Source organism: Pipistrellus hanaki, assembly GCF_964339955.1.
Source record: "Pipistrellus hanaki genome assembly, chromosome: 2".
Taxonomy (NCBI): Eukaryota; Metazoa; Chordata; class Mammalia; order Chiroptera; family Vespertilionidae; genus Pipistrellus; species Pipistrellus hanaki.
The window spans coordinates 192639067-192662125 of NC_140504.1; the positions used below are offsets into that span (position 1 = coordinate 192639067).

Sequence of the window (23059 nt, forward strand, 5' to 3'; positions counted from 1 at the left end):
CCAGAAGCTCAGCAAGGTTAGGCTACCAGCCTGGTAAGCGGAGGGATCAGAATTCAGACCCACGCCTGCCTTCCTCTTTTAAAGGAGAGCGGAGGCTCCAGAGCAAAGGGCTGAGTTAGTTCACAGGAAGCGTGTGTGCAGAGAGGAGCACTGGGAGGAGACCAGGAAGGCCCGGGGGCGGGGCGGCCTGGGTGACCCCGGCGTGGGCTGTAAGAACCAGGCGCCCCTGGGTTTGGGGTGGCTAAGCTGGGGTGCGGCTGGGACTGTGCTCCGCCGCCACCTGTGACCCAGGGACCCACGGGGAAGGATCAAGTTCTGGGGAGGACCCAGGGAGGGTTAGGGACAGGAGGGAGTCCAGGAGGTTGAAGGGAAGACAGATCATGTTTCTAGGTCCAACGATGAACAGTGATCAAAACGAGATCTCTCTTTGGGAGAAGGAACGATTCTTTCTCATATTTCTGGTTACACAAGTTGCATGTGCTCATTGCAAAAAGCCCGACATTGCGGAAACCCGCCCGTGGGAAGCACACTGCTGTGTCTTCAGTGGCCGGCGCACAGTAGGTGCACAATGGATAGTGTGGAAGGAGGGAAAGGAGAGGCCCTAGACGCTGGGACAATACTCTCCACAGTTTTGTCTTTTTCTCCAGATTTTTCTTTTGATCAGATACTGACATTAAAAAACAAAAAAATGGGAGTGCCCCATGCCTATTGTATTATATTACAGCTTGCTTTTTCCCACTTAAAAACACCGCATAGCTCGGATATCAGAGACAGAGTGACTCCTGCGTACGTGGGAGCCTTTTGCGAGATGAAGCCTCCCAGAAGGAGACACACAAACTGCGCCGGCGAAGACAAACGCGGTCTGTTCCTTCCTTATCGAGAGGCGCCGAGAGACCAGGTGGGAGGCGCGGAACGAAATTTCAGGGTTTCCTATCTCCCCAGCGGGGCGCACAGCCAGCCCTCCGCCAATCAGATCGGCTCCAACCGCTTACGACATTGCCCAGCCACGCAAGGGGCTCCCCTCTCCCGGGACTCTCCCGGGGAATTTATTTCGGGATTTACAAACCTCGCTTGTGAGGTCCCTTGTCTCTTAGATCCGTGGTCGGCAAACTCATCAGTCAACAGAGCCAAATACCAGCAGTACAATGATTGAAATTTCTTTTGAGAGCCCAATTTTTTAAACTTAAACTTCTAATGCCACTTCTTTAGACTCGCCCAGGCCGTGGTATTTTGTGGAAGAGCCACACTCAAGGGGCCAAAGAGCCGCATGTGGCTCGAGAGCCGCAGTTTGCTGACCACAATCTCAGGACAACATCCTGAAAGGCAGGCGGTGTGGTGGTGCAGAGCAGGGGCTCTGAGGTCAGAGGGACCCGGACTGAGTCCTGGCTTGCCCAGGAGGCGGCTGGGACACTCGGCCATTGTCCTCTCCAATGGGTGGCCTGGCCAGTGCTCTTTGGGTTCAGTCCAACTGAATGCTCACGGCTGAGAAAACCTCGTCCGCTGCCAAATGGGGATGGGGGGCGGGGGGGGGGGGCAGGCGCGGTTTGTGGCCAGTCACCCTGGTGTGAGCACACAGGCTGTACGCCCTGTGCTGCCACCCACCTGGTGGCCACAGGAAGTCAACGAGTGAGGGCGCTGGCGCTGGCAGGTCAGTGCTCCTCCCATCGTTTAACCCTCACAACGACCTTATGAGATGTTGTCCCTGTTTTATTTTATTTATTTTTAAAAATACATTTTATTGATTTTTTTTACAGAGAGGAAGGGAGAGGGGTAGAGAATTAGAAACATGGATAAGAGAGAAACATCGATCAAGCTGCCTCCTGCACACCCCCTACTGGGGATGTGCTCTCAACCAAGGTACATGCCCTTGACCGGAATCGAACCTGGGACTTTTCAGTCCGCAGACCGACGCTCTATCCACTGAGCCAAACCGGTCAGGGCGTCCCTGTTTTATAAACAGGCAAACGGAGGCGCAGAGAAGTCAGGTGCGCAGCGGAGAGCCAAAGCGTGGCTGGTCTCCGGAGGGCAGACTCAGCCATCCTGCCATGACGCGAGGGCTGTCCCTGGGCCTGGCTCACTCAGAGAACGAAGACACGTCGCTCTGCCCCAGCCCAAGTTAACGACGAGCCTGTCGTCTGGCGCTGGGCATGGCCCTGCTACCCTTCTGGGCCCCAGAGGGAGTGGGGGCCATCGAGAAAACACAGGCATTCGGATCGCAGCGACCTCAGTGTGAGTCCTGACCCTGGAGTGTACCAACCCTGTGACCTCGAGCAAGTTTCCTGATGGCATTGAGACTATTTCCTTGCCTGCAAAGTGAAGGCAGGGCAGTGCCCAGCTCACTGGCTGTGGGAGGACAGAAGCACACAACGCGTGCAAAACAGCCAATTCAGCGACACGCTCCCGGGAGGAGCTACACGGCGTGGCTCCTGCCCATCTCTCAGGAACTGTACACAGAAGGCTCCTACGTGTACACGTCTGTGGACGGTGATGGGTGACTGGGCGCCCCCTGCTGGCCTCAGTAATGGAAAGTGCCCTGAGTCACCTTGTTATGGTCGCCAGAACTTGGGCGTAGGCAGGATGTCCCTCCCTCCGGAGAAGAATGAACAAGCTGTGGTTCCCCCAGACAACGGAATGCCGTTCAGCACCAAGAAGACAGGAGCCACGGAGCCATGGAAAGACACGGAGGGGGAAAAAAAGAAGCCGACCTGAGCTACACACACTGCACGATTCCAACTCCGGGACCTGCTGGAAACGGCCAAACTGTGGGGACAGTAAGAAGACCGGCGGCCGCAGAGGCTGGGGGCAGGGGGAGGGATGAATACACAGGCAGAGCAGAGGGTCTGCGCGGCAGAGAGAACGTCTGTCTGGTACACAGAGGCAGGTGCGTGTCCTTAGAAAGGTGTCCCAGCCCACGGAATGCACTGCGCCAAGAGCGAGCCCTCACGAGGACCACGGACTCCGGACAATGATGATGCGTCATGTAAGGTCCACCCCGGTGAAGGATGCTGACAGTCATGGGGAGGGGCAGCGGGCAGATGGGACATCCCTGAAATTAAGTCTCATTTTTTAAAATTAATTAATTAATTTTTAAAAAATATATTTTATTGATTTTTTTACAGAAAGAAAGAGAGAGGGATAGAGAGTTAGAAACATTGATGAGAGAGAAACATCGATCAGCTGCCTCCTGCACCACCCCCCACCGGCAATGTGCCCGCAACCCAGGTACATGCCCTTGACCGGAATCGAACCTGGGACCTTTCAGTCCGCAGGCCGACACTCTATCCCAGCGTTTTTCAACCGCTGTTCCGCGGCACACTAGTGTGCCGGGAGATGTTGCCTAGTGTGCCGTAGGTGCAGACAAGACAAGAATTTTATAATTTTTCACTATTTTGTTTACTTAATATTTCATAATAAAGTAATTATAAAATACTTTCTTTGCGTTTATTTGATTCCTATTCAAGAGAATTACTTTATATATAGTCAATATAGGCACAGAGTTGAATTTTTTAACATTTTCTAATGGTGGTGTGCCTCGTGATTTTTTTCATGAAACAAGTGTGCCTTTGCCCAAAAAAGGTTGAAAAACACTGCTCTATCCACTGAGCTAAACTGGTTTCGGCTTTATTTTTATTTTTTAAGGCAAATTGCTTCTCAAGTGGAGAAGCGAAGCGAGTCTGGAGCAGGGCACCTGGCCACGCACCCAAGAACTTTCCTCAGCAGATGCCCCTTTGTGATAAGGACTCGACACTACGCCTCAGAGTGCGGTCACGCGAGAAAAAACGGCCCGTCACCTTTGTTGGAGCCGGGCAGCTGGATCCCCAGGTCCCGGAGGAGCCCCTCGGCGTCCTCCAGCCAGGACTGCGACAGGCGCACCAGGTCCAGCGCCGCCTTCTGGAGCCCGGACACCGGCGGGCTCACCTGCAGGGCCTGGAGGAGCTCCACCTCCTTCCTCAGGTCCGAGCTGCAGCAGGACTGCTTCATGCGCGCCTGCAGAGAGAGGACGGTGAGCACCCGCCTGCAGAGAGGACGGTGAGCACCCGCCTGCAGAGAGAGGACGGTGAGCACCCGCCTGCAGAGAGGACGGTGAGCACCCGCCTGCAGAGAGAGGACGGTGAGCACCCGCCTGCAGAGAGAGGACGGTGAGCACCCGCCTGCAGAGAGGACGGTGAGCACCCGCCTGCAGAGAGAGGACGGTGAGCACCCGCCTGCAGAGAGGACGGTGAGCACCCGCCTGCCGAGAGAGGACGGTGAGCACCCGCCTGCAGAGAGGACGGTGAGCACCCGCCTGCAGAGAGGACGGTGAGCACCCGCCTGCAGAGAGAGGACGGTGAGCACCCGCCTGCAGAGCGAGGACGGTGAGCACCCGCCTGCAGAGAGAGGACGGTGAGCACCCGCCTGCAGAGAGAGGACGGTGAGCACCCGCCTGCAGAGAGGACGGTGAGCACCCGCCTGCAGAGCGAGGACGGTGAGCACCCGCCTGCAGAGAGAGGACGGTGAGCACCCGCCTGCAGAGAGAGGACGGTGAGCACCCGCCTGCAGAGAGGACGGTGAGCACCCGTCTGGAGAGAGGACGGTGAGGCCTGGAGAGAGAGAACGGTGAGCACCCGCCTGCAGAGAGAGGACGGTGAGCACCCGCCTGCCGAGAGGACGGTGAGCACCCGCCTGCCGAGAGAGGACGGTGAGCACCCGCCTGCAGAGAAAGGACGGTGAGCACCCGCCTGCCGAGAGGACGGTGAGCACCCGCCTGCAGAGAGGACGGTGAGCACCCGTCTGGAGAGAGGACGGTGAGCACCCGCCTGCAGAGAGAGGACGGTGAGCACCCGTCTGGAGAGAGGACGGTGAGCACCCGCCTGCAGAGAGAGGACGGTGAGCACCCGCCTGCAGAGAGGACGGTGAGCACCCGCCTGGAGAGAGAGGACGGTGAGCACCCGCCTGGAGAGAGAGGACAGTGAGGGGCCCGACACTCCTTAGAAACCCCAACGGACACCACCTGTGAAGAATGCTCTAGATTTTGCTGTGAAGCAGCAGAGGCCCAGGTCAGCGCCCAAGGGTGTCCCCGTCCAGTATTATTTGCTTAATTTTTTTGGTGGCGGAGGGTGGAGGATGGGAGGTGGTGGTGGTGGTGGTGGTGGGGGTGGGGGGATGGGAGGTGGTGGGGATGGGGGTGGGGAGATAGGAGCTGGTGGTGGTGGGGGTTGAAGGAAGGGAAATATAAGGGGCAGATTATTTTGTTTGCACCCTAACTTGGACTTTTGGTGGTCAGAGCGACCCCACTTGGGTCTATTCAAATTGAAAGCCAAATTGCCGAGGACAATAGGCTGAAATGAGAACTGAATCTGGCTATTTTTATTCGTCCAGATTCCTGCTGAGATCAACACATGAGCTGGTCAGAAAGTGCAGTTTGCTGATTGAAAGAGCTGACACACTAACATTTGCACAAACTCCCCAAATGGTAGCAGCAAGGAAGCAGTTGCCTGCTCCCCGAGGGGGGCCTGGGGCTGGGCCCCGCCCCGCGGGCGCCCCCTCAGCGGGCTCGGGCAGGGGTGGGGAGCGTCCGGCCCACGGGTCCTATACGGCCCGGGAAGTCATTTGGTCTGGCCCCCTGAGGCGTCAGGGGTGGGTTGTGTTTGAGGAAACACAGCGGGCTGGTCATTAAGCTGATGGTTGTGTACTGCAGGGAGTGATGTTCCAGTAACCCGGCGGCCCTGGGCAGAGAAGGGCCCACCCCTGGGGAGGCACCTGGGCTACCAACCGCCTCTCCCTGCCGGGCCCAAAGGAGGAGCAGCTAGAGGGCAGGCCTGCTGCTCTGATTTCTCTGGAGATAGCACGGGGCTTTTACTGCCCCCTGGGGTCCGCCCCTCCCACCGAGGTACCCAGGGTGCCAGGCACCTCTTCCTGGGCCGCCCCAGTCCGCCCGGGGGCGGCCTCCGAGACCCTGTGCTCCCTGCTCTCACACATGATTCTCCAGGAGAGGAAAGGTGGGCATGGAGGCAGGGCACCCTGCCCGACCTGCCCCACGGAGGCCGGACAGGCTCCCGGGCCCGGCACGGGTTCCCACAGAGGGGACGCAGACAGAGGGGATGCAGGCAGAGGGGACGCACACAGAGGGGGCGCAGGCAGAGGGGACGCAGGCAGAGGGGACGCAGGCAGAGGGGGCGCAGGCAGAGGGGACGCAGGCAGAGGGGACGCAGGCAGAGGGGACGCAGGCAGAGGGGACGCAGGCAGAGGGGGCGCAGGCAGAGGGGACGCAGGCAGAGGGGACGCAGGCAGAGGGGGCGCAGGCAGAGGGGACGCAGGCAGAGGGGACGCAGGCAGAGGGACGCAGACAGAGGGGACGCAGGCAGAGGGGACGCAGGCAGAGGGGACGCAGGCAGAGGGGGCGCAGGCAGAGGGGGCGCAGGCAGAGGGGACGCAGGCAGAGGGGACGCAGGCAGAGGGGACGCAGGCAGAGGGGACGCAGGCAGAGGGGACGCAGACAGAGGGGACGCAGGCAGAGGGGGCGCAGGCAGAGGGACGCAGACAGAGGGGACGCAGGCAGAGGGGACGCAGGCAGAGGGGACGCAGGCAGAGGGGACGCAGGCAGAGGGGGCGCAGGCAGAGGGGGCGCAGGCAGAGGGGACGCAGACAGAGGGGACGCAGACAGAGGGGACGCAGGCAGAGGGCACAGACAGAGGGGACGCAGGCAGAAGGGACGCAGGCAGAGGGGACGCAGGCAGAAGGGACGCAGGCAGAGGGGATGCAGGCAGAGGGGACACAGGCAGAGGGCACAGACAGAGGGGACGCAGGCAGAAGGGACGCAGGCAGAGGGGACGCAGGCAGAAGGGACGCAGGCAGAGGGGACGCAGGCAGAGGGGACGCAGGCAGAGGGGACACAGGCAGAGGGCACAGACAGAGGGGACGCAGGCAGAAGGGACGCAGGCAGAGGGGACGCAGGCAGAGGGGACACAGGCAGAGGGCACAGACAGAGGGGACGCAGGCAGAGGGGATGCAGGCAGAGGGGACGCAGGCAGAGGGGACACAGGCAGAGGGCACAGACAGAGGGGACGCAGGCAGAAGGGACGCAGGCAGAGGGGACGCAGGCAGAAGGGACGCAGGCAGAGGGGACGCAGACAGAGGGGACGCAGGCAGAGGGGGCGCAGGCAGAGGGGGCGCAGGCAGAGGGGACGCAGACAGAGGGGACACAGACAGAGGGACGCAGACAGAGGGGACGCAGGCAGAGGGGACGCAGGCAGAGGGGACGCAGGCAGAGGGGACGCAGGCAGAGGGGACGCAGGCAGAGGGGACGCAGGCAGAGGGGACGCAGGCAGAGGGGACGCAGGCAGAGGGGGCGCAGGCAGAGGGGACGCAGACAGAGGGGACGCAGACAGAGGGGATGCAGGCAGAGGGGGCGCAGGCAGAGGGGACGCAGAGGGGACGCGGCGGGAAGCGGGGGCCACCTGGCAGTTGTCCAGCGATGCCCGCAGCCTCTCGATGCTCTTGGCGAGCGCCTCCTGCTTGCAGTGGCTGAGCTGGCTCTCCTTCCACCTTTTCTGCTGAAAGCTGACGTTGTCCTCCGTGACCTGGATGATCTTCTCTATTAACTGGTGACAAAAAAAAAAAAAAGAAAAAGAAAAGATTTAAAACACGAGGCCCCCTGGAGGAGGGAGATGGAGCGTCACTCGGTCTCTGCGGTGGGGAGGGCTGTCCTGCCGGACGTGGGCGATGGCTCTGGAGGCCGCCATCGGCGCTGTCACCAGGTCACGTTCTTTCCTGGGATCTGAGACGGTTTTGAAGACCCCAAGGCCCGTACTGCTGTCACTCATTTGTTCTAGATTTTTCTGCCGTTTAGGAGCAACTGATATCTCCTGATGCTGAGGGTCCGGTGGTTCTGAGGCCGACGAGAGCCGTGTGTCTTCACCCGCAGGCCGACACAGGGCATGGGAGAGAATCACTGGAAACTAACAAGGCCCCTGCCGGCCAGAAGCCCGTCCTCTCCTCCTCCTCCTCCTCCTCCTCCTCCTCCTCCTCCTCCTCCTCCTCCTCCTTCTTCTCTCTCTCTCTCTCTCTCTCTCTCTCTCTCTCTCTCTCTCTCTCTCTCTCTCTCAAGTATATTTTATTGATTTACAGAGAGGAAGGGAGAGGGATAGATAGCTAGAAGCATCGACCAGCTGCCTCCTGTACATTCCCCACTGGGGATGTGCCCGCAACCAAGGTACATGCCCTTGACTGGAATTGAACCTGGGACCCTTCGGTCCTCAGGCTGACGCTCTATCCACTGAGCCACACCGGTTTCTGCTCTCTCTCTTCAGAAGGAACGGGCGGACGGGACTCCCGTGTTGTCTGGGCGAGGCGGCCCTTTCTCACGACGCTAACGAGGGTGCTAACAGGGCTGCCCCTGCGCATCCGGGGACCAGGCCACCCTGAGCGATGTGGTTTGATGTTCACAGAAACGTTTCAAGGGGGTTTCCCTGGCTTTGACTCTGAAAGCCAGGGGGATCCCACTAAATCTAAGCAGATCTTCATGGTGTGGCAGTGTGTGAAAACCGTGTGCCACCACCAAAACCCGGACTACACGCTCCCGGCGGCGCCAGCCCCGGGCCAGAGGAGGCGGCGCGGAGCAGAGGGCGGACGCACCTGCTGGTCGCTGACGGGCTTGTCCTGGAACGGCTTGGCTCGCCCGTACGTGGCCCTGATGACCTGGCTCCTGAAGTGCTCCAGCTGCGGACAAAGGAAGCAACTGAGTCAGGGGTCGGGGGGAGCTGCAGCCGGCCGGCCTTGGGGGAGGGGGGCAGGAGAAGTCAGTTAGGAGGGCCTGAGCGCCCTGGACGGCCATGCCACTGCCATGGCACTGAGATCCACCTGTCACTGAGGGGCAGTGCCCGCGGGAGGGAGGGGGCAGAGCTTTAATTGCGTACTCAGCCTGCCTGCCTGTCCTAGCTGGTGCGTGTGGGCAGCACACACACACACACACACACACACACACACACACACACGTCTTGAGCCCTCCGGAGAGCTGCTTGCTGCCAATTATCCGGCGGGAAGCCCAGGCTGGAGAGCTCTGCCATGATTGCTGAGCCGGCCCCAGACTGTGAGGTAAACATGGAGGCTGTCAGCCCTGGGAAATGGTCATCAGCAGGGGGCCTGGGGACGGAGGGATCCACTCCCTCCCGCCATTTCCCGCCGAGAGACCCTGGGTATCGTGTTCCTCTGTGCCCCCAGCAACTGGTCCGGGGCCTGGCACAGAGCAGACACCCAACCCTGTGAGCGGACACATCTGTCAAAGACCGGGGTGGGGGGGGGGGCGCGTGTGCTCCTGCCCAGCCCGCCCTCCAGGGCCTCCGTGGGGCCCACGCTCTCCGATGGGATGGCGGGTGATGAAACAGCAGTTACGTTAAAGCAGGGCTTACGGAACTGCAAGATCAAGGGCCCCAGGCTCCATGAGAAGGCAGAGGCAAAGGAGCCCGAGTTTATCTGTAAACTTCCCAGCGTGGAGGCCCTTGGCCTGGGTGTCTGGTCGCTGAGGACCCCAAGACAGAGCCCTGAGGGGGCGGAAGGGCCACCGAACCAGCCTGAAGGTCAACGGCCCCGACACAGGCGTGCACCGGCACCGTGGAGCTCTGGGACCCCGGCCGTGGAGGGAGACGCTCCTGAGGACACCCGGGCGGGCGGGCGGCCTGCAGCAGCGACCTGTGCCTCGGGCGCTCCATGCCCGCCTCTGGCTTCACGGCCAAGGAGGAGGCTGTGCACAGAGGCCTGAGTGACGCCCTGCCAGCAGAGGGCCCTGAGGACTGCTCAGGGCGGAGGGACAGGTTCTCCTGGGCCAGTGGTCGGCAAACTCATTAGTCAGCAGAGCCAAATATCAACAGGACAACGATTGAAATGTCTTTTGAGAGCCCAATTTTTTAAACTTCTTTTTTTTTCTTTTTCTTTTTTTTTCTTTTCTTTTTTTAAAAATACATTTCACTGATTTTTCACAGAGAGGAAGAGAGAGGGATAGAGAGTTAGAAACATCGATGAGAGAGAATCATCGATCAGCTGCCTCTTGCACACCTCCTACTGGGGATGTGCCCGCAACCAAGGTACATGCCCTTGACCGGAATCGAACCTGGGACCTTTCAGTCCCCAGGCCGACGCTCTATCCACTGAGCCAAACCGGTCCCGGCTAAACTTAAACTTCTTCTAACGCCACTTCTTCAACATAGACTCGCTCAGGCCGTGGTATTTTGTGGAAGAGCCACACTCAAGGGACCAAAGAGCTGCATGTGGCTCTCGAGCCGCAGTTTGCCGACCACAGTCCTGGACAATGGGCTGCGTCCTGGATCACTGGCCTGGGGGAGGGTGGATCTGAGAGAGAGAGAGAGAGAGAGAGAGAGAGAGAGAGAGAGAGAGAGAGAGAGAGAGAAGGCTGTGGAGACGGGCTGGGCTGGGAGAGTCGGGGCCAGAGCGGGCTCCTCCTCGCTGAGTCCAGACCTGGAGGAACCTCAGTGCCTCGCGGGGTCCTCTCCCAGCTGACTGCTTCCTAGATCGTAACCGGGACCCCGCACGTGGCCAGTGGCACAGAGGATGCCCTCGCCTGGGCCTGCCGGGAGAGCAGCGTGCGGGAGAGGCGAGGGCAGCCCAGGGCACAGGGGGAGCCCGGACGGGCAGGCTCTCTGCCCTCGCTAAGGTCGGCCCCTGCAGGAGACGTGACCCTGGGGTGATGGTGGTGACGTTTGTTGAAGGAGCTTTAAAACCTGCCCGGGAGTCAGCATCGCTATGAGCTGGTGCCGCTGACGGAGCCCGGCCACATGCGGGTCAGGTGGACGCTGCCCGAGGGGAGGGCGCTGGGGCGGGGCCGGGCGGGAGGGAAGGACCCTCAGGATCGCGGTGCTTCGCCTTGGTGGTGGCTCACAGACGCTCTGAGGATCCTCCCGGAAAAGCAGCACAGCCTCGTGTGCACGCTGACGCCCTTGGCTGCCCTCGAGCCGTGGTGGCCAGGAGGAGGAGCCCCGGGGGGCTCTCCGTGGTGGGCTCAGTGCCCCTGACCCGGCTTCCCGTTGGCTCTCCCTTAGCCTGTGATGAAGCTTTGTTTGCATGCTCTGGCTCTCACGATATGCCACGTGTAAGGGGAGGGGCCAAGGGCCATCCAGCCCAGAAAACGCACCCAGACCGGCCAGGCTAGCCAGCTCACCACCCTGCCCGGGGTCTCCGTCTCGCAGGAGCTCGGACATCCCGGGGCTTTGCTTTCTTAGGAAAAGGGGCATTCCTCATGGATGCTGACGGGACCTCTGCTGGGGCCCAGAGGAGGCAGGAGAGGGGTGAATGTCAGGGTGAAGATGTTAGGGAGAAGGTGCTGGAAACACTGCTGGGGTCAATAGGCTCAGATCCTTCCCAGGAGGGAACGGCGGGCAGCTGGTTAATGGGGCAGGCACTGAAGGGTGGCTGCGTGGCCGGGGTCTCGGGCGACGGCTCCCATCGGGAGCGCCCCTCAGGACGTCCACGGGGAGGCAGGAGCCACGCGAAGCCGCTGCCCACGAGGTCAATGGGAGCAGCACACCACGGCCACCTTCCTCCTCCTCACGCTTCCCACCAGCCACTGGGCGCGGACGACCCCTGGGGGACGGACGGGGCCTCGGAGGGGCCCTGGAGCTCGCACGCCTACCTGACCTACTGCCCTTTCCAAATTGACTTTAATGAGGCTCTCTCTGCTCCCCATTTCTTGGAGCTGAAGCAATTTCCTTCTGGAATCCTCCTGAAGCTTCTCTTCAACCTGAAAGGGCGATGAAAGCAGGCGCTGCTGCTAATGCGATCGTAATGCACTCTGGGAAATCCCTCCAGGAGGGCTAATGGCCGGGGAGCCCCCGAGGGGGAGGGGCGGCTGCAGGGGTCAGGGGTGTGCAGGGCCCCTTGGGGAAAGGGCCGAGCTCTGCACCCTGGGCTTGTCTCTGTTTTGTCAACCGCAGACTCCGATCCCAGCTCAGCCCCTAAGGAGCCCTGGGACCCTAGTAACTGAGAGAGTTACTGCCCTGCTCTGCGACTCGGTGTTCTCATCTGTCAAATGGGAACGATGATGCTAGTACGCCTCACAGAGGCATCGCGGGGACTCGCAGTGGTTAGCCTAAGAGGGCTCTGGAACCCACTCCGGGAGGCTTGCTAAGCGGTGAACCACAGCCTGTGAGGGAAGGCGTTTAAAACAGAGAAGTCAGCTGATCGCTTTCCCCTGGTTTGGGTAACGGTCCACAGGAGGGGAGCTTGGGAGTGCTCAGTGCTGCCCTCTGCTGGCCGTCACGGGCCCTGCAGCTGCTCAATTCATTTCGGAACAATATACGTTTTGGGAGCATGTGCTGAGCCCAGGGCTCTGGCACTATCAGGAAATGAGGCAAACTCTCCGAAATAAACGGGAGGGTTTGTACAGAAACGCTCCAAGGCTGTTTATTCAGGAGCCGAAGGGGAGCGGGGAGGGACGTAATAAAAGAGCCAGAGGACCCTTCACAGCTAACGCTGAGCAGTGGGGTCCACGTGAACTTGGAAAAGCTGCACACCCTCCCTGGGCCCAGTTTCTTCCACAAACACCCCTCCCAGGTCTCAGGAGCTCTGACTTCCGTTTCAGCAGACTTTCCTCCACTACAAGGCAGACTCCAACCCGGACTCTGCCCTCCTCCGTGGTCCCCACCATAATGAACAGCCCCACCCTGGCCTCAGGCCCGGGGTCATCTCCCGCGCCCCTCTCTCACACCCGCTGCTCTCCAAACCCCGTGCTCCCATCCCTCTCAGATCCCCCGCTGCTCCGCTCCTACCCCTGCCCCACCCTGGGCTAGGCCCCGCCAGGCGCTGAGAACCTTTGGCCTCTGAAAACGTGCCTCTGGCCTCTATTTTCATTGCCTTCCAGAACATTCTTCATGATCCTGAGAGTAACCAGGCTGTAGAACAGCTCTGTCTGATGGACTGGCTTCCTGTTTTTGTTGTCTAACACGGCAGCTGTGAGCCATACCTGGGCAGAGCACTTGAGGTGTGACTGAGAAACTGAATTTTACATTTTCTTTAATTTTGGTAAATGTCAATGTGAACAGTCACACGTGGCTGGTGTGTGTATGTATGTGTGTTGTGTGTGTGTGTGTGTGTGTGTGTGTGTGTGGCTTCCGGCCTTGGCTGTGCCAATGACTGGCTCTGGGGTACTGGCTGTATTAGTAACTAGCAGCCTTGACTCCCTCGCCTGTAAAGAGGGAAGGATCGTTTCTAGGTTCTAGAGTCGTTGTAAGAATGAAAAAAAAAAAAATGAGCCTGGCCGGTGTGGCTCAGTGGTTGAGCATCAACTTATGAACCAGGAGGTCATTGTTTGATTCCCAGTCAGGGCACATGCTTGGGTTGTGGGTTCAATCCCCAATGGGGGCTGTGCAGGAGGCAGCCAATCAATGATTCTCCCCCATCATTGATGTTTCTATCTCTTTCTTCCTCTCCCTTCCATCTCTGAAATCAATAGTAATATTATTTTTTTAAAAAGAAAACGATGAAATGTTTGGCAAAACACATGAGAAATCACAGCTGCCAGCTTCACCGTTACTATTGATGACAAATGTGCCGGTATCAGTGTCGTTTAGGGCCTCCGGTAGCTCCTCACTGCCTGTGTGGTAGGTAGCCCCCCAGCGCAGAACAAACCAGAACGCCAAGCCAACGGCTCAGGAAGGCCCGTGAACTCTGCGCAAGGCAAATAAATAAATAAATAAACCCACATCCGGATAAAGCATCGTCAGACCGCTGGAAACCGCGGGGACAGAGACTCTTAAAGCAGCCCAAGAGAAAGCAGAGCTTTTGCAAAGGGGCGATATTAGGCTCGACAACGACCTCAAAGTAGAAACACCAGGAGCCAAAAAATCCTAGGAAGATGAACCTCAGGCTACCTGTAAGGAGCTGAAAGAAAACCACTGCCAACTGGGATTCAGCACTCCGTCAAACACGGAGGTTAAGCGTACATTTTTCAGACAGACAGACAGACAGACACACACACACACACACACACACCTCTGAAAGAATCTGTCATCAGCATTGCCAAGGCCAAGGGCAGAGTCATCATCAAGAATGCAGAGCACAGCTCCTGGGGCGAGCGCTTAAAGACTCAGAAACTCAACAGATATCGGATTTTGGCAAGTCCGGGGTCAATGCTACTGTCTTACTCGTCTAAAAGTATAATTAAGGCGTGAAACATTTCCAAGCAGAGACAAAAATGGAATGACAGAAAACCATCAACTCAAAAGAACCCAAGAAAGGAGAGAACAGGAAATACAGTGCAGAAAAATCGTTCTAAGAGGGTAGAGTTAAGCCCCAATCAATATACCAGCAATTGCACTTTATATAAAGATTGTGACTGGGTTTTATAAAACGCCATGCTATTTAGAAGAGAGAGAGAGAGAAAAAAAACCTTAAAAACAAAGATGGGCAGGAAAATGACGACGAAGATGTTGTGAAAACCCTAACCAACAGAAAGGCTGGTGGCCAATGGATCTGCGTTAACGGCAACGCAGACTTTCGGGAGAAGAAACACCAGAAGACACGGAGATTTCTACGATGATCCAGGGGGCGTTTCCTTTCCCACCGGGAAGAATTAACATTCTAAACGTACATGCACCTGGCAACACGGCCTCAAAATGGGCAAAGCAAGAGTTAGCGACATTAAAAGGAGAAATACACACACCCCCGGTCATGGTGAGCTTTTTAAAAACACGCCTTCTCTCAAAGACTGAAGATGGGACACACACACACAGAGGACGATTAGCAGCAGCATTTCAGTTTGAGCATCACTGGCAAACGTGGCTTAAGTGGACCGATTCGGGATAATGTCACAATTCAGACCTGAAGGCGGGCTGGGGGAGCAGCCGCACACAGGGGCCTTGGAGCCAGGCAGACCCGGGTTTGAGTCCTGCCGCAACGACTTTAGCTGAGGGACATCGGAAAACCCCCTTTGCTCTCGTGAGCCTCAGTTTCCCCAGCTGTGAAGTGGGGTTAAAACCGGCACAGACGGCACAGCGTCGCTGCCTCGCTGCGAGGAGAGGATGCATGTGAGCGCCCGGCCCGGAGCGGGGGCTGGGCCGCGGCTGCCCTGGCCGTACCTTGCTCTTTTCCCGGAGCGTCTTGCAGACCACGCTCTGGTCAGAGGTGCTCTTCTTCAGCTCCTCCCTGAGCCTCCTCATCTCTCTCTCCATGTTTTGGATTTGCTGGAAGAGTTTCGACAAAAGTCAGCTTCCCTGCCGGCTCGCCGGACCCGCCTTCTGGACGGAGAGGGCTGGGTCTCCATAATGCCTTTCACCGGCGCGTGAAGGCGAGGACCTACTGGGGACCCGCTAAGGCCCGTCCCTGGGCGGGCAGGGGGGGGGAGGGGGATGATCCTATGTCTGCAGAGCAAAGCAGACTTTTTTTTTTTTCAAGTGACATACTGACCATGGCTAGTTTTGTTTGAAAATTGTAGAGGGCCTCCTGAGAACGCACATGGACATTCTTTAAATTGTTAGCTGAGCCCCAGGCACTGGCAGAGTACCTTTGTCCAGGTGTCGGCAGGGGTGTGTCTAGATATGTAAATCCAGTAATGCTAGGGCCTAGTTAAGAATGTAAATAAGCCGAAACTGGTTTGGCTCAGTGGTAGAGTGTTGGTTTGTAGACTGAAGGGTCCCAGGTTCGATTCCGGTCAAGGGCATGTACATTGGTTGCAGGCACATCCCTGGTAGTGGGTGTGCAAGAGGCAGCTGGTTGATGTTTCTCTCTCATCGACATTTCTAGCTCTCTGTCTCTCTCCCTTCCTCTCTGTAAGAAAAACCAATAAAATATATTTTTAAAAAATGCAAATAAGCTCCTTTGACCCTATAAATAAACCTGCATGTCTTGGGGGTTCGCCTTGCTGCCTCTCCATCAGAGAGATGGCGCCCACCTAGCGCCCAGCTTGATGAATCTATTTCTGCCTCCATGTCTCTTTCTTCTTTCTCTAATTTCTTAATCCCCAGTTTCTCCCCTCAGGAACCTGTCGTTTTCCGTGATGGACACGGAAAACAGAGAAACAGCCCCCGCAGAAAATCAGCTGTACCCGGGGATGGAACCGTGGGAGACATCCATCAGTCCATTAGGATAATTTTACAGTGATTCCTCTTGGGGTATATTTTTGCTGGGAAAGGGCCGTTTGGAAGACACAAAGGGCCCAGTTTGGAAGGACAAACAACGGATTTTCCTCCTCCCACGGAGGCGAGAACGGGGGTGCTCCTGACGCGGGAGGGGTGCGGCTCCCCTTCTGTTAAAGACGCAGTGCGCCCCCCGAACTGGAGCTGTGCCGGCTGGGGCGGAGGAGGGTCCCACTGGCCCAGGAAATGGACACTTGGGTGTCGTGGTCGGTTTTCCCTGCACCTTTAACAGCCGCCTTCTGTAGCGGCACAGGATGCCCCTGTGCTGTTGCTACGAGTGGGAGTGAAGTGACGTAAGGAAGAGTGTTGGGCTGGTGACAGTGATCAGTGTCCCTACGATGAACATGTGACAGCGGGACATGCTGGTTTGGGCATCACAGGCCCCGGGACGGGAGCACAGGGACTTTCTGGCAGCCTGTGGTGGCCTCCCGGCCGGACCCTGTCCTTGTCCCTGACCCCGACCCCAGCCCAGCCCGGCCCGGCCCGGCTCTGAGAGAAACGCCCGGGGAATGCTGGGAGGGTGTGTTTCCCAGGGTCTTCCCACCCGTGTCCTCCCAGAGGCAGCCAATCAGAGTGAGGAGGCGGCCCTAACTATCTCCATGGGAAACCCCGGAGTCGGTGCTCCTGCCCAAACCGGAAGGTCAGAGCCTGTCCGTGGGCGCCCGGGGGCGAGGACAGTCCACTCACAGATTTGCTGAGTTTCAGCTCTTTCTCCTGGGCTTCCCGGTGCTCCTTCTGGGCCTCCTCCTTGGTCAGCGCCTCCTTGAGCAGGGAGCACTGTGGGGAGAGAGGGCAGCAGGCCGCGGGGGCTGATGGGGGCCCGGTCCCCACGGTGGCCCCGCAGAGCTTGTGCTGTTTGATCCCTCGCGCCCCACACTCCCGTGGTCCAGGCCGTTTGTGCCAGGGGATGCTGGGACCTGCGGCCGCTCCCAGGGCCCCTGCTCACGGGTTCTGAGGAGGAAAGTGTCTGAATTCTTTTTCAAGAGCCAGCGAGCTACTCGGGGTGTTTGGGCCGGAGGGAGGGAGGGAGGGGCCGAGAAGGTCAGTCTCCTCTTTGCCCAGAGGAGAGCTGCACTCACTCTGGAGCTGATGGCCTCCAGCTGGCGGTCCTTCTCTTTGTTCTCGCTCTTCAGCTGGTTCACCTCCTGCTTCAGCTGTTGCACCTCCTCATCCTTGGCGACCACGTCTTTTTGCAAAGACGACACCATCCCTGTTTAAAAACAAACCCGAGAGACTCACAAGGTCAAAGAGACAACAGCGTGGACCACTGAGAACGGGGAGGCGGGGAGCGCGAGCTGCCTGTCACTGCAGCAGGCCGGCCCTGCGGCTCAGTCCGGGCTGTGCACACAGAACACTGGGTCCTGTTGGGCTGGGGCCTGGCCGCAGGGCGTACCCGATGCTGGGGGGCTCGGGGACCAAACCGAGTGGTGTCTGAGAGAGGCCTGAAGCGAGGATGAGGCCTGAGGAGCCGATGTCAGGGAGGAAGGCCAGGGCTCAGCGAGTTCATCTTTCTATTTCCGATGCTTGGAGCCGTGCCTGGCCCGTGCAAATTTCTTAGGACTTTCCAGTTAGAGGGGAGCATGAGCAGAGGCCTGGCAGGCAGGGTGGCGTGGGGGAGAGGACGGGGTGTGAGTGTGTAAGGAGTGAGGCCGAGGAAAAGCCAGCCCCGGGCACAGCACAGATTCACACGGCGACGGTGACTCACTCATGGCTCAGCCTCTGCTGTGTGACTGGCCCTCGGATAACAACAGCCCCAGGCGTGGCTCAGTGGCTGAGCATCGACTTATGAACCAGGAGGTCATGATTTGGTTCCCAGTCAGGGTACAGCCCCAGTTGTGGGTTTGATCCTCTGTGTGGGGTGTGCAGGAGGCAGCCCATCAACAATTCTCTCTCATCACTGATGTTTCTCTCTCCCCTTGCTTCTCTGAAGTCACCAAAAACGTTAAAAGAAAGAATAGCCCTGACCCAGACTCACCGCCTGCTTCTCTCCCTCCCTTTTTCTCTGTCACTGATGTCCTCATCAGTCTCTAGACATCTCATCTTCTGCTTAAAAATCCCCAACGGCTTCACAGCGCCCTCAGACTGAGTCCCAGCCTCCTCCTGGGTGCCGGCCCTGCCTCCCGCCTGACCCGTCCACCCCCACGGCCCCCGTCCCCATCACTCCAGCCCCGCTGGCCTTCTGCCCCTCCCCCAGGGCCCACTCGCTCAGCCTCTGCTAGTCCCTTCGCCTCCTCCGAGACTGTCCGTGCCCTTCTCCCTCTGCTTCACCCCGCAGCACCTGCCACCACGCTGCCCGTTTTCTCTGCTGTGGGCTTGTTGATTCACGTTTACTCATTTCTGTCTGTCACCTGCTCCCAAATGTGAGCCCCGTGAGTTCAGGGACCCGACTCTTGCTCTGGGCTCTCTCCCTGGCTCCAGGACAGGCCCTGGCACCCGGTAGGTGCTCAGTAAACATGCTGAAGGCATGCAGGGGTCCGGGCTGAGAGCCCTGTGCCCAGCCCAGGCGCTGGCTGCCCCTCCCCCAGCCCAGGGCTGTGGGGCGGGACCACCCCTGTCAGTCAGTGAGAAGAACCAGGTCCTCACTCAGCCCTCGTGCACCAGGGGAAACGGTGCCCCTCTCTGACGGTGCCTTAGAGCAGGGCCCACATTCGGGGCAAGGCGGCTTCCGGGGCTGCCCCAGCCCCACGGCCCCCTGTGTTCTTAGACCTTCCAGCTAAGAGGCCACGTTCACTCAGACATTTAGCAGGCCCCGCCCGGGAACTGGATGGCAATAAGTCTCCCTTAGGGTAAGGTGACCAGACGTCTGGCTTCTGGCGGGACAGTCCCAATTTTTAACAATTTGTCCCGCGTCCCACAGCGTTTTAAAAAATCAGGACTATTTTAAAACACCGTGAGATGCAGGACAAATTGTTAAAAATCGGGACTGTCCCGCCAAAAGCCGGACGTCTCATCACTTACCTTAGGGTAGGGGTGTCGAACTCAATCAGAGAAGGGGCCAAAATCTAAAATCCAGCCTAAATCGCGGGCCGAATGGTTTACTGAACAGTCATAAACTGACAATGTCATAAACTGACAGCGGAGTGCAGTGATGACAGCGCGGTGCGGGCCACATTGCAAGGCCTGGCGGGCTGGATTTGGCCCGCAGGCCTTGTGTTTGACACATGTGCCTTAGGGGCAATCATGAATTCACTGCTGAGCCCATCTCTGAGGCCCCGCCCCGCCCCTGAGGAGGGGGCAGAGGCTGTGGGGAGTCTGTGGCACTGGGATGGCGGAGGGGGCAGCTCTGGGCACTGGGATGGCGGAGGGGCAGAGGCTGGGGCACTGGGATGGCAGAGGGGCAGAGGCTGGGGCACTGGGATGGCGGAGGGGCAGCTCTGGGCACTGGGATGGCGGAGGGGCAGAGGCTGGGGCACTGGGATGGCGGAGGGGCAGCTCCGGGCCGGCCCGGGGAGAGCTCACCGGACGAGATGGCGTGGTCCCTCCGTAAGGTCTCGCCCTCGTTCTTCAGGAAGCTGATCTCCGAGTTCCTCTCGGACAGGGTCTGGCTCAGCACCTGGCTGTAGCCCTGCTGCAGGGCGCTGACCTGGGGGCGGAGGCGGGGCAGTCAGAGAGGTCGCCCAGGTCAGGGGGAAGGGACAGGAGAGGCCTGTTCCCGCAGGCCCACCGGTCCCTGTGCCATCAAAACATGAGCTCATTGCTTTGTGCACCCACAGGGGGGCTCGGGCACAGCTGCTGCCCGGATAGCTGGTCCCCCAGCGTGCCTGCCGACCTTTGAACTCTCAGCCATCTACAGACCGGCCCTTGGTTCCAGATCACCCAGCACCACTGGATGCGGAGAAAAATTCAACAGAGGGGAGCCGGTTATGAAATTAGTTCCCTCCAATGGTAATGACGATGTTGTGTACATCATAGAGCATTCCAGAGCTTCCTGAGCCCCTTCTCAGATGCTACTTCTTCTTTTTTAAAAAATACACTTTTATTGATTTCAGAGAGGAAGGGAGAGGGAAACAGAAACATCAATGATGAGAGGGAACCATCGATCGGCTGCGTCCCGCACGCCCCCTACTGGGGATCAAGCTCCGCCCAGGAATGGAACCGTGACATCCTGTTCATAGGGTGCCGCTCAATCCCTGAGCCACGCCGGTTGGGCACATTCTGCTTTTTGACAGCTCGTCACAGCACCACTGAAGCCTGACGGATACAGTCCCCATTTTGTAAGTGAGCATGCTGAGCCTCAGCGAGCGAGGCCGCTGGCGCCGGGTCACTCCGCTGGCCGGAGGTGGAATTCTGACTCGCATCTCGGTTTTAGCTCCAGTTCTTCCCCTCCTGTCCCACGGCTCTGGGACCCGCGTGGAAAGCCAGAGGCGCTGAAGCCTAGCATGGCCTCGGGGCCAGCCTGCGACCTGCAAATCCGGCCTCCCCCACTTCCAGGCCGTGGGGACACGGGGAGGGCGCCCAACGCTGCTTCCCTTTTCATTCTGCAAGCGGGCTGGTGGGAGCCCCGAGCTGGCAGGATGTGAGAATGGCTTGATAAGTTAGTGAATGTGCGTGCTCTCGGATCACGCCCGGCACACGGCACATGGGTGTTAGCGGCGGCATGTTCTGGCTTCAGCTTCTCTCGTCTGTCTTGGGGGAAGGTAGGCGGGTAGCATGTCTGTGTGCATTTGTAAGCCTTGTCTAGCTCACGTAAACACCAGTGCTACTGTTATTAAGAGCAAACACAGGGCCCGGCCAGTGTGGCTCAGTGGTTGAGCATCAACCTATGAACCCGGAGGTCACACTTCAATTCCTGGTCAGGGCACATGCCCAGGGTGCGGGCTCCATCCCCAGTGGGGGGTGTGCAGGAGGCAGCTGATCAATGATTACTTATCACTGATGTTTCTCTCTCTCCCCCTTTACTTTCCTCTCTGAAATCAATAAAAGATATATTTTTAGAAAGAGAGCAAACACAGGAATCCTTGGTAATGGTGCTATGCTGTAGGCATAGCGTAAAAAATGATGGGGGTGGGGTAAGCTCACATAATGTGGTGAAAGCCTTGCCACCAGATGGCGCTCACGATCATCATTCTTACTCTTGGTCTCAGAAAATCTAGTCATTATTTTTCTCATATAGAATTCACCGAACCATCAAGGTTTCGTTTCGTTTTCTGACCCATTTCCGGTACCATCTATGACATTTGGGGCAGTAACATTTACTTTTTCCCTGGGGCATCTGAAGCATGCAACTTTTCCATACAGGGCACACGGAATAATTTATTTATTGGGTCGGCAGCTAAGTAATTGCGGGTTTCACACATATATGGCTTCAGTTGAATTTTTAGGTTTGCAGACGTAGTACAAATGTAAAACACATTTTGTTATTTGATAGTTGGCTATTCAGCTGTTAATCAGTAAAAAAAGTTTTTTGATCTGTTTTGTAGTTTTCGTTTGGCGTTCGTTGAAAAATGGAAAATCAAAAGGAACATTTTCGTCATATTTTGCTTTTTTATTTCTGCAAAGGGAAAAACGCATCGCAAGCTCATAAAAAGTTATGTGCTGTTTATGGTGACGAAGCCTTAAAAGAATGGCAGTGTCAAAATTGGTTTGCCAAATTTCGTTCTGGTGATTTTTCACTCAAAGATGAAAAACGCTCTGGTCGTCCAGTTGAAGTTGATGACGCCGTAATCAAAGCAATAATCAGTTCAGACTGTCACAGTACAACACGTGAGATTGCAGAGAAGCTTCATGTATCACATACATGCATTGAAAATCACTTAAAACAACTTGGCTATGTTCAAAAACTCGATACATGGGTTCCTCACGAACTGAAAGAATCACAGTTAACGCAACGCATTAGCAGCTGCGATTTGCTAAAGAAACATAATGAAAATGATCCATTTTTAAAACGACTGATAACTGGCGATGAAAAATGGGTTGTTTACAACAATATCAAGCGGAAAAGATCGTGGAGCAGGCCAGGTGAACCAACTCAAACAACATCAAAAGCTGATATTCATCAAAAGAAGGTTTTGTTATCAGTTTGGTGGGATTACAAAGGAATTGTCTACTTTGAACTCTTACCACCCAACCGAACCATCAATTCTGATGTCTACATTGAACAACTAACGAAATTAAACAATGCAGTTGAAGAAAAGCGGCCCGAATTGACAAATCGAAAAGGTGTTGTATTCCATCATGACAATGCAAGGCCACACACATCTTTGGTCACTCGGCAAAAATTAATGGAGCTTGGTTGGGATGTTTTGCCACATCCACCATATAGTCCTGACCTTGCACCATCTGATTACTTTTTGTTTCGATCTTTACAAAACTCCTTGAATGGTAAAAATTTCAATAATGATGATGATGTCAAATCGTACCTGATTCAGTTTTTTGCTAATAAAAACAGAAGTTTTTTGAACGTGGGATTATGATGCTGCCTGAAAGACGGCAAAAGGTCATTGATCAAAATGGGCAATACATTACAGAATAAAGTTATTTAGTTCCATGAAAAAATTGTCTTTAAAAAATCCGCAATTACTTAGTTGCCGACCCAATAAAAAGAGTATCTGGCTCTCATCAGCATAATGCATTTATTTGCATGACACCAGAGGCACAACAGAAACTTCCAGAAGGGATGGGAAGACACCCTCCCCGCAAAGACTCCAGTGCTTCCGACAGATACGAAATATTTAAACCGGAGCACCAGAGCTTCGGGATTTCAGATTGTGGGAAAACTCCAAACAGTCTTTAAATCCCTTCTTTTCTTTCATGACTGGAGTAAACGTCCGTATTGTCTGTAACCGGCATAAGCACAAGCAGCTTAGCGTCTGTCCTGCTGTGCAGTGAAGCAGGCGCTGAACCATGAGAGCGGTAACCTTGGGCCAGGCGGAGCGGGGGCTACGAGATGAGGACAAGTGGCTGGCCAGCAGAGGCTGCAGGAGCCAGAGCAGGTGCCTTCA

At 57.1% G+C, this 23059-nt stretch overlaps 1 protein-coding gene across 1 annotated transcript in view; it reads right to left on the reverse strand.

Annotated features, from left to right (window-relative positions):
- Window positions 1-23059, reverse strand: part of FHAD1 (forkhead associated phosphopeptide binding domain 1) — an 85601-nt gene that overhangs the window by 40821 nt on the left and 21721 nt on the right. The window contains exons 7-13 of the mRNA XM_084875292.1: window positions 19578-19701; window positions 17198-17328; window positions 16806-16895; window positions 15063-15167; window positions 8614-8697; window positions 7437-7580; window positions 3792-3987 (exon numbers count right to left, since the gene is read on the reverse strand). Of these exons, the coding sequence (XP_084731418.1) occupies window positions 3792-3987; window positions 7437-7580; window positions 8614-8697; window positions 15063-15167; window positions 16806-16895; window positions 17198-17328; window positions 19578-19701 (874 nt within the window). The remainder of the gene's footprint in view (window positions 1-3791; window positions 3988-7436; window positions 7581-8613; window positions 8698-15062; window positions 15168-16805; window positions 16896-17197; window positions 17329-19577; window positions 19702-23059) is intronic.